Here is a 15184-nt window from a genome sequence, read left to right on the forward strand (position 1 = left end):
GAGGTGTGACCATTAGGTTGCTATATCTCGTTCTTAGTGAGAATAGAAACTAAAATTTGTACATATGGACCAGACCAACAGAAGATGTGTTGTGGAAGTCAGAGACTCAATAGACATCTGTCTCAAGAGGTGACTTCATAAGCTCCGTCTTTGATGTAACGGAGAGCTAGATATAAATGGACTTTTCCCTGTTCTGTCTCAGGAACCCTTATTCTGAAAGCATTAAAGAGATGCTGACAACCTTTGGAACAGCGACATACAAAGTGGGCCTGAAAGTTCATCCTAATGAGGAAGATCCTCGGGTGCCCATAATGTGTTGGGGCAGCTGCGCATACACAATACAGACCATCGGTAAGCAGTTGGCACTTTTTGTGTACTAAGCTTTCAATTCCACAAATAATATTTGGTTTTTATTTGTGAAATAGAATCGTTATGGAAAGAACCGCCTGGTAACCGTACCCAGAAGAAATCCAAATGGTTATTGGGCAGAAAGTGAATAATAAGAAATAACGGTAGTAATGACTGTGGCATTTGTTAACCACTAACTATGTGCCAAATGGTGGACTAAATGCTGGGGTAGATACAAGATAATCAAGTCCCACTTGGGGCTCACAGTTTAAGCAGGAGAGAGAACAGGGATTGGATTCCATTCTGTAAATGAGGGAACAGGCACAGGGAAGTGAAGTGATTTGCCCGAGGTCACACAGCAGCTAAGTGGCTGAGCCGGGATTAGAATCCAGGCCCTCTGACCCCTAGACCCGTACTCATTAGGCCACACTGCCTCCCGTGAAGTACACTTTTTTTTGATTAAATGACTGGCAATAGCTTGGGTTGGCCGGATATAATTTAAAGTTGAAAATTATCCAAGAGAACTGAGAAAATTCTTCATCTTGGCCCTGGGCAAAGTGGAGGTCTTCAGCACCCGTTTTAAAAATGCCTTTTCAAGACTGCTTTGTATCAAGCGCTTAGTACAGTGCTGTGCACACGGTAAGCGCTTAATAAATACGACTGGATGAATGAATGTGTTAACTTACCGTTGCTTTGCTTCCCACAGAGAGAATTTTAACTGATGAAGAAAAGCCATTATTTGGTCATTTGCCATGCCGACAGGTACGATTTTATTCGATTTAGCAGGGTGGAGCAGGGGGTCTGCTCCACTTTCTCTTTAACCTGGGAGTTGCTGTAAACATTATGCAGTTCCTTATGACTCGTCTCCCATTTTCTATGAGAGTGCTTAGTATAGGTTTCCACCCTTTTATGGACCCTGTTAGTTGACTTAATACTCAGTATTTATTTATTTATTTATTTTACTTGTACATATCTATTCTATTTATTTTATTTTGTTAGTATGTTTGGTTTTGTTCTCTGTCTCCCCCTTTTAGACTGTGAGCCCACTGTTGGGTAGGGACTGTCTCTAGATGTTGCCAATTTGTACTTCCCAAGCGCTTAAGTACAGTGCTCTGCACATAGTAAGCGCTCAATAAATACGATTGATGATTATGCTTTTCTGCAAGTTAGACTTCTGTGACTTGAAGCCCTACTTCTGGTGCCTTATTCTGTGCTCCTGAAAATACTGGAACAAGCCCTAAAGAAAACATTAATAAAGCTAGAAATAAACTGGGTTCTTTCTCGATTATCCGTGCGGTGTCTGCCGCCTCCTCACCACAAAAGTCTGCCCCTCACCTCATTTTGGTGGAGAGGGTGGGGGTAGAACAGCGAGAAGTAGGGGAGTGTCTGCCTTCTGGGACTATACACCATCAGTGTATAGTCCCATACTTCATGCTGCTGCCCGGATTATCTTTGTGCAGAAACGCTCTGGGCATATTACTCCCCTCCTCAAAAATCTCCAGTGGCTACCAATCAATCTGCGCATCAGGCAGAAACTCCTCACCCTGGGCTTCAAGGCTGTCCATCACCTTGCCCCCTCCTACCTCACCTCCCTTCTCTCCTTCTCCAGCCCAGCCCGCCCCCTCCGCTCCTCCACCGCTGATCTCCTCACCGTACCACGCTCTCGCCTGTCCCGCCATCGACCCCCGGCCCACGTCATCCCCCGGGCCTGGAATGCCCTCCCTCTGCCCATCCGCCAAGCTAGATCTCTTCCTCCCTTCAAGGCCCTGCTGAGAGCTCACCTCCTCCAGGAGGCCTTCCCAGACTGAGCCCCTTCCTTCCTCTCCCCCTCGTCCCCCTCTCCATCCCCCCATCTTACCTCCCTCCCTTCCCCACAGCACCTGTATATATGTATATATGTTTGTACATATTTTCTGACTCTATTTATTTAATTTATTTGTACATATCTATTCTATTTATTTTATTTTGTTAGTATGTTTGGTCTCTGTCTCCCCCTTTTAGACTGTGAGCCCACTGTTGGGTAGGGACTGTCTCTATATGTTGCCAATTTGTACTTCCCAAGCGCTTAGTACAGTGCTCTGCACATAGTAAGCACTCAATAAATACGATTGATGATGATGATGATGATCAGTGGTGAAGTCTCCCCCCGAGAAACCAGTCAGCAGGAATCCCGAAAATAGCTGGGTAATGCGGACGGTGTCGACGACCCCAGCCGCTGCCGAGGTCACTACCTTAATGACTGCCTGCTGAGTGAGGCAGAGTGGCACAGCATCAGCAAGGGCTCCTCTGCCAAACTGGGCCCTGCGAGGAAAAAATTTCAAAAGCCTTTGGTTTCAGTTTGGGATGTGCTGTACCCCTGCCTGCTTACACGCTCCTTGTACCTTGCCCCAAGGGGAACACAGTTAGCCGGGGCAAGAGAGCGTGAGTGGTGAAAATCATCGTTTTTTGCGCACGGATTCTCAGTCCATCATCAAACCATATTCCCTAAAGAGCGGGGACTGCCTCCCTCAGTCGGGTTGCAACTCATTTGCTTTTGAGTTGGTTTTATTCTGGCCCGCAACTCACCTCTCCTTTTCCTTTGAAATCTGATTCTCTTTATGAGGATTGTTCCTTTTCCCACCGGACATTTCAAGTTCAGGCCAAGGTTACCCTGCAGATACAGCTCCACCGCTTTATCTTAATCATCGTATTTCTCCTTCGGCATTTCAGGATGACTGCCTTAAGTCATTAACAAGATTTGCCGCTGCCCATTGGACTGTTGCCTCGTTTTCAGTGGTACAAGAGCATTTTCGTGTGTTGTTAGCAGGTAAATTTTAATGTATTTGGCTCCTTGGAATACTGACTAATATAGCAATTTGCAAGACTGGTGATGTATTTTTTGTAGTCTACACAGTCTGTAAATAGAAACAGTTCTCTCAAATACTACACTAGATACCTGTTGCAAAACAAAGCTAGCCCTCTATATGGTGTTGGCCAGTAATAAATTCCTCTGTTCCTGTCAGAAAATATGGGATTTTGGCCTTCAAAATTAAAATTATGTAAAGTTTAAAAAAAAAGTCTGGTTTATAGGTGATGTAATAAATGTCAATAAAATTGTGTTCTTAATATCCAGCTTTGGTGCCTAATGCGAAACATGGAAATGTTCCCTGCATCCTTGATGTTGATATGTTTCATTTATTGGTGAGTTTCTATAACTTGTTCTATAATCTGGATGGGTCACTCTATGCCAAAATGGCATATTATGTATAAACAGTAGCTTTGTTCATTCAGTCGTGTTTACTGAGCGCTTACTGTATGCAAAGCCCTGTACTAAGCGCTTTGCGAAGGATAGCATTTCAGATTTCAGCTGTTCTCCCAGTGGTTTAGCTTTGTTGTTGTTGATTTTGATGATATTAGATCAGGGCAGTGGGGGATCAGTCACAGTAGCATTTATTGAGTATTCACTACATGTATACTAAGTGCTTGGGATAGTACAACAGAATTAGTAGACCTCGTCCCTGCCCTCAATGATTTTACATTCTTACAGAGGGGACAGACACAGTTGATGGCATTGAGTGCTCACTGTGTGCAGAACACTGTACTAAGTGCCGGGGAGAGGACAATACAAGAGAGTTGGTAGACGATCCCCGCCCTCAAGGAGCTTAAAGTTTAGTGGATATAACACAGATAGGAGGAAGCAGTGACATTTAAAGACGTGTACATAAGTGTTAGTCGGTAGCGGGCAGGAGGCTGTGAGTACCCAAGCGCCTGGGTGATGCAGAAGTGCTAAAGTGATAGTTGTGGGGAGGGGGATCTAGAGCGAGCCATCTGACTGGGCCCCCAAAACCAAAGTTTGTTCTGTACATTTAGTCCTGGAAAAGCAGCCAGAGCAGAATCGGGTCAAGAGAAGGCGTTGCTGGTCTTCTCACCTCCCCAAAAGGCAGCGGCCCCAGCCTGTCACCCACTGGTTAACCCAGCCCCAATCTGTGCATTCTCTACCAACTGCCGGCCTTTGGGGGTAGAAATGAAGGACCGTTGTCAATCTGTTGCATTGGCATCCCTGGCTCATATCCTTGAGTAAGGAGCTTACTTGCTAACGTGGAAATTCAAGGAGTGGGCGGTAAAGCAAGGAAAATAGTCTGTAGCTCATCGTCACAGAGCAGTTAAGAGTGCGGCTTTGTGCGTCCCTTCACTAGATGCTATACAAAACAAGGAAAACATGGTGGTCTCTACAAGTTTATGCTCTAGGGAGGGTAGAACATTGACATATGCAGGTGGAAAGTGAAAAGGAAGAAAATAAATCCTCTCATTTTTTTTTTTGATGTTTCTGCCCTTCAGGTAGGCTTAGAACTCTCCTTCCCTGCTCTGCAGTGTCAGGATTTTTCAGGAATTAGCCTCGGCACCGGAGATCTACACATTTTCCACCTTGTCACTATGGCACATATTGTACAAATCTTACTTACCTCATGGACAGGTAAGAGCTTCCACTTTGGAAGTTTATGTTTATGGTGTCTGTCTGTCTGTGAACTCTTAGTTTTCCAGATACTAAAAAAAATCACACTGTCGAAAGAATGGTTGGGTATGGATAATGCGTACATTGCAGTAGGTCGTTTATTTCTGAAAAATACCTTGCACAGGGGCCTGCTGTTCAGCAAAGCAATAAAGCCAACCCTGAGCGACAATTCTCCTTGTGCCAGGGTGTATTGAAGAATTGGGAGGAAGCACAAGGAAGCTTCACTCCTCTCCGGCTCCAGGAGTGCAGTGCTGCACCTCATAGATCCTTGAATGAAAGAAAGGGCTCATTTCTAAATCATCGAGGCCAGAGGGGGAGGGAACAAGTTAAGAAAGGAAGGGTCAGAGAAATATTGTGAGGAACCAGGGGTGGGGGTCGGGCTGAGGGGAGTGAACAGAGAAGTAATGGAAAGTGTGGGAATCTGGGGTAATTAGGCCAAAGGAGGGGAAGGGAGAAAGCTGGGAATGGAATTTGCATGGTAATCAGGGTTCCCAGGGATCGCATTAATGACCGGATGGGAGCTCAGCGCCTCCAGCTTCCCTACCACTTAAATCTGCTCACCTCCACCCCTGCTCTCTACACCCAGAGCCAGTTTTTTAAAGGTGGTCGTAAGGTGTGTAATGTCAGCCGTGATCTCACCGTTCACGTTAAGTACCTCGCGCATAATTCACGTTGCATTCGTGCCTGGGTGATTAGCACATCTCCCATTTTTAAAACGATTTTTCGGTGAAAATGCCCGTGGTGTCTTAGCAGGATTGAAAAACGAGAGTCGGGTTGGTTTGGCTCCCTTCAGTTAATGGGCACTATCTAGGAAACCAATTTCTTTTTCCTTCTTTTTTTTTTTCCTGGAAGAGAATGGCATGGACCAAGAAAGTCCTCCCGGTGAAGAAGAACTAGCAGCCTTGGCTCTGTACAAAACGCTTAGTCAGTATACAGGAAGGTAATGCAATCATCTTTAGTGACCCTCAGGCCCCATGTTACTACATGAAACCTAATCGCACTGATGCTGAAACTAAAATTGTAATACTGTTTGCATTTGGGAGGCCTTTCACAAGACTCACGTAAACAGCAATCCCCTTAATGCCCCTGAGGCACTATCTCTCTTCCTATTTTATAGGAAGATCAAATGCACTGACACCATATTTGGTTATTATGATTATTCAGATACCATCTAAGCCTTCTGGGAGCTATTCATTGTTTGAGATTCCAGAAATGCAGCTCCCTTGCCAGCCGCTTTGTTGTGGAGTCCTGGATTTCAGAATTCCAAAATGGAACTACAGAAGGGCCCCCATTTTATCCTCAGCGACCTGCTGAAGTCATCTTTGTTTTCACTCTGTTCTCTTTGAGATGATCTTTGCTCATTCCATTTTCGGGTGATTGTTCATTCTATGTTTAAGTGCCTTGAAAGAAACTCCCTCAGGCTGGCATCTGTGGAGGAGTATAAAAGCTGGAATTATGCCTTTCCTGAGATGTTCTGCCTTGTTTTTTCATTACTTAAATGGAGTCCCTGCACCATCTGAAATGCAAGGTAATTATTCAGTTCACTTGAAACGTTTATTCCATTTCTCCATGAGAATGATGTGTACATTTGAAAATTGATGACAGTGTTAGAGAATATGAAGGATTTACCGTATTATCTTTCTGATTTGTAGAATTATTTAAATTCATTCTTTAAACTCGTCTTGACGTTATCACCTACCACAGGTGGAGTTTCGTTTTGTGTAAATGTGTTTTCACGTTGAAGGCTTTCTTCCCTTAAGGAATTCAGTGTAATTTGAAATGTTAGCATATTCAAATTGAAATGTGAGCATATTCAAATTTGGGTTGCTCATTTAGCCAGTTGCACCCAGTTTTTTCCTACTGTGCAGTCAAGCGACGGTATTTATTGAGCCCTTACGGTGTGCGGAGCACTGTACTAAGCAGGGCTTGCGTTCTTGCAAAAATCCATATTAATGAAAACTCAGGTTGTAGCGCTCATTGTGTCCAATGCCATCCAGTGTACCCGCAAACCATTTCTTCCGGCATCACAGCTCACTTTGTCAGGGAACTTTTCCTATATCCAGGACAATATTCCAGCCAAAACGCACGGTGACAGCACGTGTTATGGCAGAGTTGAGTGTACCTGAAATCACTGGAAAAGGAAGGTCCCTACTTCCGTGGATCATAAACACTGTCAAACCTGAAGTATATATGGAGTAATAAGCTGAAAGTCCAGTAATGATGAAAAAAGCTTATTTAGATGTTGCTTTGACCGGTGTTCATTCTCTTTTCCTGTAATTCCAATAATTTATTTCCAAAAGAGTGTGCATCTGAAAATCATAGTCCCATCACACACCTCAGTGAAAGGGAGGCACACAGTCCAAAAATAATCCCAACTTTTCAAATACGTACAAATCATAATTACAGTAATCCATCATGTTTTAATCTTGAGCCTACAGTAACGGTCCTCTTTCTGCAAAATGGAGACGCTGCCTTCTCCCAAAAGTTTCAATTTCTGCCTGGTATCTGACCATCCGCTTCGATTTTATCTTCATTTAATTTATTAAATAACCAGTCAGTAATATTTTTTGAGCACCTGCTGTGTTTAAAGTACTTTACTAAGTGCTTGGGGGAGTATAATAAGGTAGAAGACATGATCCCTGCCTATAAAAATATTACAATCTAAGTTTGGGGGTTTTTCAGTGAATGAATTACTTCTTTTTATGAATCATTGGTAATATGTATTTTTATGTCTACCATATGCTGTTTTAATTTTAATTCATAGATTTTAAAAGATGTTTAACAAAATATATTATTGATATTTGTGATTTCTCTAGGATTTAGAACTTTTATATTCTCTTTTTCTTCATTTTCAGTAAGTGGAGCAAACCAGCTAGAACATTTATGTAGCTATCTCTCTCTGCCAAACAACCTCATTAGCCTTTTTCAAGAAAACAACAAAATAATGAGCCCATTAATTGAAAGGTAGTGGAAAAACGAATTTTTTTCTCTCAAGTGTAACTTTGTGACCTATGTAAAAATGTATGTTTTCCATTTAATATCAACATAATCAGCATATACTCATCGTTGCAGATTAAAATAATAATTACTGTGCTGTGTTTTGAAATTTGACTTGAGAACAGTATTAGAAAAATCCCTTTGGTCTGGAGAAAGTGTGTGCTTATTATTGGAGGAATGATCTTTTTTTATTTTGTCCTCTTTCAAATGAAAATGTACCTTTTTTTATTTTCTTTGCCTTGAAGTTGGTGTAGTAACAGTGAAGTTAAAAGATACCTGGAAGGTGAAAGACAAGCAATAAGGTAAGTCAAGAATTTGGAGAAAGTTGAACAAGCTACTTCATTCATTCAGTCGTAGTTATTGAGTGCTTACTGTGTGCAGAGCACTGTACTAAGCGCTTGGGAAGTACAAGTTGGCAACATATGAAGATGGTCCCTATCCAACAATGGGCTCACTTCTGCATCTTTAGTTTTCCCTGAATTCCTAGAGAGATCATTGACAATTACTAGTTGGCTGACCGCTTAAATTCTGTCATGTCACGGTACCGGTAACCACCCCTCGTTCTTCATTTTTGTAGCCAAATTATTCCTTGTGGAACATGTACCGCAGGTAGTGTTTTCAAATTTTTGACCTCGAAATAAACACCGGTTTCAGCAATTGTGAAAATTGAGACTGAGATTAAGATTTCAAGTTGCTCATTCTCATCTGCTCAGGAAAAACTTAGTTGGGTTCATCCTAATCTGACTTCAGATACCGACATGTCAGTAGGTAGCAGTTTGAAAATGGATGTTTTGTCCGTGGTAAGCACTGACACATAATACCGCTTAGTTTTCAGGGAGCGCAAATGGCCAATTTGACTTATAAAAGCCGAGTGCTTACAGAGTTGATTGCAGCATAGTACTTTCTTCCTAAGATTATATGAATGACTTGTTAAATGACCACAGGTATTACATTTTATTAGATCTCTAAAAATGGATCCTTTTCTTGGTTTTATAACCGTCTTAATAGACTTTGTTCCGATCTCTTCAAGTCCTCCATTACCTACCACCCTTTCTGAGCTAAACTAGTTGTGGACAGTTCACAAAATCATTGGACTAACTAGAACTTCTGAGCTAAACTAGTTGTGGACAGTTCACAAAATCATTGGACTAACTAGAACCTCACATTCATCTAGTCTGAGTGGAAGAGCTGCAGTGAGACTCTTCAGATAGCTTGTATTTGTGTGAATATATGTATACCCTTATTCCTACTTGTTTTCCTTATGAAATTTGGCTAGCCCTCAATTGAAAAGAATGGGGGAATCGTAGTTTCCATAAAGCTATACTGAATTGGCCAAAATGGGACTTAACTCTTTTTTTCCAAGCAGATTGCAGTTCATTTGCCCCGTAAAAAGAATTAACTATTACAGAGTAGCGTAAATGCTGCAACTTCTCTGGCAGTGACTCACAATCTTTCTAAGTCAGGATATTCTTTTCAACCGATGATGTGAATATTTCCTGCTGAAATTTAGCCCATTCCCTTTTGCCTCATTCTTAGCAGAAAGATGATTTGTTCACTATTGTTTAGATTGGAGCCGGTGGTGGATACAGGATGTTGTTCCTTAGTTCCGTCTAATATGACAGGTCTGATGTAGCGTTGAGTAAAACGAGCAGAAGAAATCGTATTTCCCCAATCTGAGTCAAAGTAGCTAGCTAATTGCAATAAAGCATCTTGCTAATTCACTCCAAGCGTCTTTGCTTCTGGTCTCTGGCCATTCCATCTAATCTGTGAAATTAGGAGTGAGTAATGGTCTTGTAGAATGGATAAGGGGGCCCCAGGATTCCAATTTGAAAAGCCCCAGCAACTCTGCCCATGTTCCCTTTCTTTTACCCCTTCCCAAATAACAGACTTTTGACATTAAACTGTAAAATGGGGAGCCAAAGAGAAACATGAAACCCCGAAGTTGTTTGTGGTAGCAGTTATAATTCTGTGAGCACTTATAATGCATTCTACTTTGTAATGCAGTGATCTCAGGTAACTGAAATTAGAAGCCGTTCGTAATTGAGATTGGTCGTGTCTTTAGTTCATCTGATTCTGTTTTGGTCCTAGCTATGCAAGAGAGTCTAACAAATTAATAGATCTTCCTGATGATTACAGCAGTCTCATTAATCAAGCATCGAATTTCTCGTAAGTTTGCTCTCATTTCCATCTTAAACCGTGAAAACAACCGCACTACGTTGAAGCAGCGTGGTTTAGAAGGGAGAGCCCAGGTGTCAGAGGAACTGGGCTCTAATCCCGGCCCTGCTCTATGCCAGCTTTGTGACTTTGGATGAGTCGCCTCAGCCTCCTCGTCTGTAAAATGGGGCTTTGATGCCTGTTCTCCCTCCGACTTAGTTTTTTAATACCTGTTCTTCCCCACAGCACCAATGTACATATCCATAATTTATTTCTTTATATTAATGTCTGTCTCCCCCTCTAGACTGTAAGCTCATCATAGACAGAAAACGTGTGTTATATTGTTATATTATACTCTCCCAAATACTTCAGTCAGTGCACTGCAAACTGACAGTGCTCAATAAATACAATTGATTGAAATATGATTGATACTTAGACTCTAGCCCCCTATGGAACAGGAACTGTGTCCAGCTTTGAATCTATCCCAGCACTTAGTACAGTGCTTGGCACGTAGTAAGTCTGTAACAATTACTGTCCTTAACAAATACAGTAATTATGATGATGTTTTGGTAGCTTTTCATGTATATCTTGATTTATGCTACTTATTTGTTTGTCCTGCCTTTCTCCTGTTATCAGTGATTGTTGTAGTGTTCTTTCTCCTGTTTCCACTACTTATAAGTCATTTGGGTCTATCTCCCCCAGTCAGTTGTAAACTTGAGACCATGTTTCATATTTTTATTGTACTCTGAAGCGCTTAGTGTAGTGCTCTGCACCTCGTGGGTGCTCAGATACTGTCGATTGATTATAATATCCTATTTCTCTTTGGAATCCGGAAAATATTAGCTCAACATGAAAGTTGGTTGTAAAATCGTAAAATTGACAGCCTGTGAGCACCACTTAACTCTCAGAAGCTCTTTCCGGAGTATTTTTCAAGGCACTTCATCCATTCCATGAATTGTGGAGGATAACAGAAAAATAGAAAGACATGTTCCCTTTGTTCTAGAACAGTTTTTTAATTTAATGGGGAGGACAAGACAAACCAAATGCATGTGCAAGTGGACTTAAAGGACGAGTGATAGCAGGATATGTCACTAATTGCATGAGATTAGAGAGTCCATGGAGGAGTTAGTATTAGTCAGTGGTCGCACTCATGTGAATTGGGTCTGGAACACCACTTACCTCCTCCAGACGGTGTCAGCTGAATTTTGTTGAATGCCTACTGGGTGTAAAACGCTGTTGTAGGCTTTGGAGAGGCTACAAAAGAAATTTAAAATGTAATCCCTGCCTTTAAGGAGCCTACACGTACCATAGTTGAGATTAAGAGACTAGCTGATAATAACCACAAGTACATAAACAGCTAAGTATCTGAATGCTGAGGTGGTTTTTGGGGGGTGCAGTGATGGGAAAGGTGGAATGTAATGTTCATGGAGGAGGAGGAGGAGGAGAGATTTGAAGGAGAATAGGGATGCAGTTGGGCAAAACCAAGGTGGGAAGGGTCAGGTTGGTAGATGTGTTACCAGCCCACAACAAACTTACAGTCTAGAGGGGGAGACTGACGTTAATATAATTTGTAATATATAATATATATATTTATAATATATTAATAATAGATAATATATAATTTATAGATAGGACCATGTGGGTCTTGCCGGATTGTTGAGAGCAGGGGACAATCTGGGGGCTTGTTTTGAAGGGGTTGAGGCAAAGCAGGTAAAAACAGATGGGCAAGGCTGATTCCCCTGCCCATGCTCCGAAGCTGATAGTAGGGAGTTTTGTTTCCTCGAAGTAGGGGAACCAAACGGGATAATCCAAAATGTTTGCTTAACTGGAATTTTTCCCCAAGATTAATGGGCAGGGTCAGTGACTCAAGTTCTCAAGCAAGTGTGGAATGATTTTGCAGTCGTGAATGTCACTGTCTTTTCCTTGGCAAAGGTGTCCGAAATCTGGAGGTGACAAGAGTCGAGCCCCAACTCTGTGCCTTGTGTGTGGAACCATGCTCTGCTCCCAGAGTTACTGCTGTCAAACAGAGTTAGAAGGTGATGATGTCGGCGCCTGTACTGCACACACCTACACCTGCGGGTCTGGGGTGGGCATTTTTCTTAGGTAAGAGTGACAGGAATGCGTTTTAGTCACCGATTCATAAACCTGATTTCTGCCTTCTGGATAATAAATGTACATGCACAACCGATAGGTTGGCTATAAAGACGTTTTTGAGAGAGACCATTTCTACTTCAGTGTGAATTTGTGACTTGGAGATTTTGTGCGAATTTTATCCTTTCAAAGTGACAAAATTTGGGGGGGGAAAGGGGGATCTTCTAAAATAGCTTCAGAGGAAGTTTACTTTCCTTCAGTAAAGACGAACAAGAAAACTTTTAGAAAACTTGAAAACTTCAGCAGGTGGCCTGATCGTGATTTGTTTCCACCCTGTAACTTTAAGAATTGATCCTCCCAGGAATCGCAGAATTCCATCTATGCTTCATTTTGAGTTTGCGAGGGAGGGCCTTTCCGTACCTCAGTTCAAAGCTGAGATTTACCAGTTCTTACATCTTAGTTCAAAATTTTTAAATTCACCGACACTTCAGGTAAAATTTAAAACGGAGATTTGTGTAATTTTTTTTCTCCTGAAGCATTTTCCATACATTTTTCTTCAAGCGGCCTTCCGATCTCTGTCAGGGTTTCCACTCCCTCCTTCTTCCTGCCCTTTCTTCCGCCAGCAAGCCCTCGTAGTGATTCCAACTGAAGGTGTTTCAACTTGGGCAGAGATATAGAAAAAGAGGAGTTACGGTCTTATCAAAAGTACCAAATCAGTATCACCAAGGTGACCAAATGCCCCTTTTGTTTTGCTACAGAGTGCGGGAGTGTCAGGTGCTGTTTTTAGCTGGAAAAACGAAAGGATGCTTTTATGCTCCTCCTTATCTTGATGACTATGGAGAGACAGACCAAGGACTCAGGTAAATCAATGTTGGCAGCTATTTGCTTTTGAGGATTTGTGCCTTCTGGGTCAGGCTGTGCCCAGTGGTCAAGAATGTCAGAATTTCTCGGGAAGTTTCTCATCATTTCACCATAGACCAGGGTGCCTGGAGTCGGCCCCAGGACAGTCCAGAAGGAAGAAAGAGTGTGAGGGCCCTAAGATCGATTCCTCCTTGAAGGTTCTTGGTTCTTAATTCTTTATGGGGCTTTTCTGTCGATTTGTGACAGGCAGTTCCATCTGCTCTCTCCATCATAACTCTTTCTGTCATTCCAGCATAACTCACTCAAGTTTTTCTCGCAGAGGCACGGTAGCTCTTCAAAGGCTAGGTAACTTTGGACCATATCTCATTCAAAAGCACCTGTGGCAGAAATTCTCAAACCATTCAGTTTCTTAGCCTCCTCTAGCGCTTGAGCTGTACTCGCTTGGTTTCATATTCCTTTTTTATCCATCATGTAGGTCTCGAGTGGAATTTCGCCTCCTTCCAGTGGAGGTGGCCCGAAGTAACTGACCTCAATCAATCAGTCGTATTTATTGAGCGCTTACTGTGTGCAGAGCACTGGACTAAGCGCTTGGGAAGTACAAGTTGGCAACATATACAGTCCCTACCCAACAGTGGGCTCACAGTCTAAAAGGACAGCCATTTGGGTAGGTCATTGCCCCCTGGAATTAAAGGCCCCTGCAGTTCATTATGCAATGCATTCATTCACTCAGTCGTATTTATTGAGTGCTTCCTGGATGCAGAGCACTGTGCTAAGCGCTTGGAAAGTACAATTCAGCAACAAGAAGAGACAATTCCTGCCTCGCGTAGTTCCCCTCAGCCGAGGCACCCCATGAAAAGACTTGGAGCGAACTCATTAGAGGCACAGCTGACATAACATGACGAGTATAATGCCGGGGACGGAGGGGGAGCCTTGTTCTGCTTCTGAATGGAAAAAGGTTATTTTAGGTAGGGGTTCAGACATAAAATTGTCAAGTAAGGGAGAAGGGGAACTTTGGCCTCCTGCTTCTTTGCCCAGCCTTTGTGATCGTGAAAAACTGAAGAGCATTCCGTGTGCCGAAATTACACTCTATCCCTCTGTGTTTGTTTCCAGGCGAGGGAATCCTTTACACTTGTGCAAAGAACGATTTAAAAAGATACAGAAACTCTGGCAGCAGCACAGTATAACAGAGGAAATTGGACATGCACAGGAAGCAAATCAGACACTGGTTGGCATTGATTGGCAACATTTATAATCGCAGCGCTTCTGCAGATTTGAACGTGGATGATTTTGTGACCCAATAAGCTTTTCAGACAAGAAGTAGGAAATGCAGTCTGAGTTTAAAAAAAAAAAGAAAGAAAATGAACTCCTTATTTAAACTTTTCTTCCTGACTTATTTTTAAATTTCTGGACCCAGTGACCAGGTAAACTTCATCTTGTATTAGGTTTCCTAGTGTTTTTTGCACTGTCCTTCATTTGTATAAACATCTTGAGTTTGAGGACCCAGGCGAATGAGGAATTTCGCTTTCCGGCATAAGGACGTGACTCTTTTCGGAAGCCGGGAGTTACTTCAAAGACAGGAAGAAATAATCAGTGGAAACGGAGATTACAAGAAAATGCAGTTCCTTCTCCAGGAATCTTGGCCCTTCTTCAGTAATCTGAGCCATTTTACATTATTTATTTATTCCGCATTGAAGTACCTAAAACTGCTATGTACAGGCAATAAAATGAAGATGTAGTGGGTGTTTGTATTTGTACCGTCAGACCACCCTTTGACCGTCAAGTTGCATCTGCGGTGACTTTGTAAGTTGTATGCTTAAAGCTTTGTTTGCTTCACCATTGATTTTTCTCTCTGCTAAAGAATCACGAGATTTAAAAGTAAAGGCATTTCATTTGAAGGTATCCAGAGCATTGCGTTTTTCCAGGTGATTGTGCGGTGTGTAATTTGAGAGTTGGCACGGGGTTGGGGAAAGAAAAAGTGTTTTCCAGAACGTGCTGTTGGGATTTCGGTTTTTAGAAAGGTGGTCGTGGTGGTGGTGTATAGTAGTGTCAAGAGTCTGCAAAAAAATTCACACCGAAGGTGCTTTTAGAATAATCGGCGAGGGAAGAGCAGTTATGTTTCTTCGCTTTCACTCTTATGATGTTTAAGATGCAGTCCTGACTTCTTTTCGGTGACTAAAGTGAGAGGACACGAGTGGTTTTTCATTAGAAGAGAAGCCCGTAAAGTGCCGTGAGCTTGGGTGT

The 15184-nt window shown here is 42.3% G+C and overlaps 1 protein-coding gene across 1 annotated transcript in view; it reads left to right on the forward strand.

Annotated features, from left to right (window-relative positions):
• The window catches only part of UBR2 (ubiquitin protein ligase E3 component n-recognin 2), a 77974-nt gene extending 63132 nt beyond the window's left edge, over positions 1-14842 (forward strand). Inside the window, exons 35-47 of the mRNA XM_038761408.1 lie at positions 203-351; positions 1055-1110; positions 3058-3154; positions 3461-3528; positions 4666-4801; positions 5693-5780; positions 6238-6368; positions 7696-7804; positions 8083-8139; positions 9926-10003; positions 11924-12094; positions 12841-12942; positions 14054-14842. Of these exons, the coding sequence (XP_038617336.1) occupies positions 203-351; positions 1055-1110; positions 3058-3154; positions 3461-3528; positions 4666-4801; positions 5693-5780; positions 6238-6368; positions 7696-7804; positions 8083-8139; positions 9926-10003; positions 11924-12094; positions 12841-12942; positions 14054-14195 (1384 nt within the window). The 3' untranslated portion in view covers positions 14196-14842. The remainder of the gene's footprint in view (positions 1-202; positions 352-1054; positions 1111-3057; positions 3155-3460; positions 3529-4665; positions 4802-5692; positions 5781-6237; positions 6369-7695; positions 7805-8082; positions 8140-9925; positions 10004-11923; positions 12095-12840; positions 12943-14053) is intronic.
• Positions 14843-15184: the final 342 nt, after the last annotated feature.

Source organism: Tachyglossus aculeatus, chromosome 19, assembly GCF_015852505.1.
Source record: "Tachyglossus aculeatus isolate mTacAcu1 chromosome 19, mTacAcu1.pri, whole genome shotgun sequence".
NCBI classification, from domain to species: Eukaryota; Metazoa; Chordata; class Mammalia; order Monotremata; family Tachyglossidae; genus Tachyglossus; species Tachyglossus aculeatus.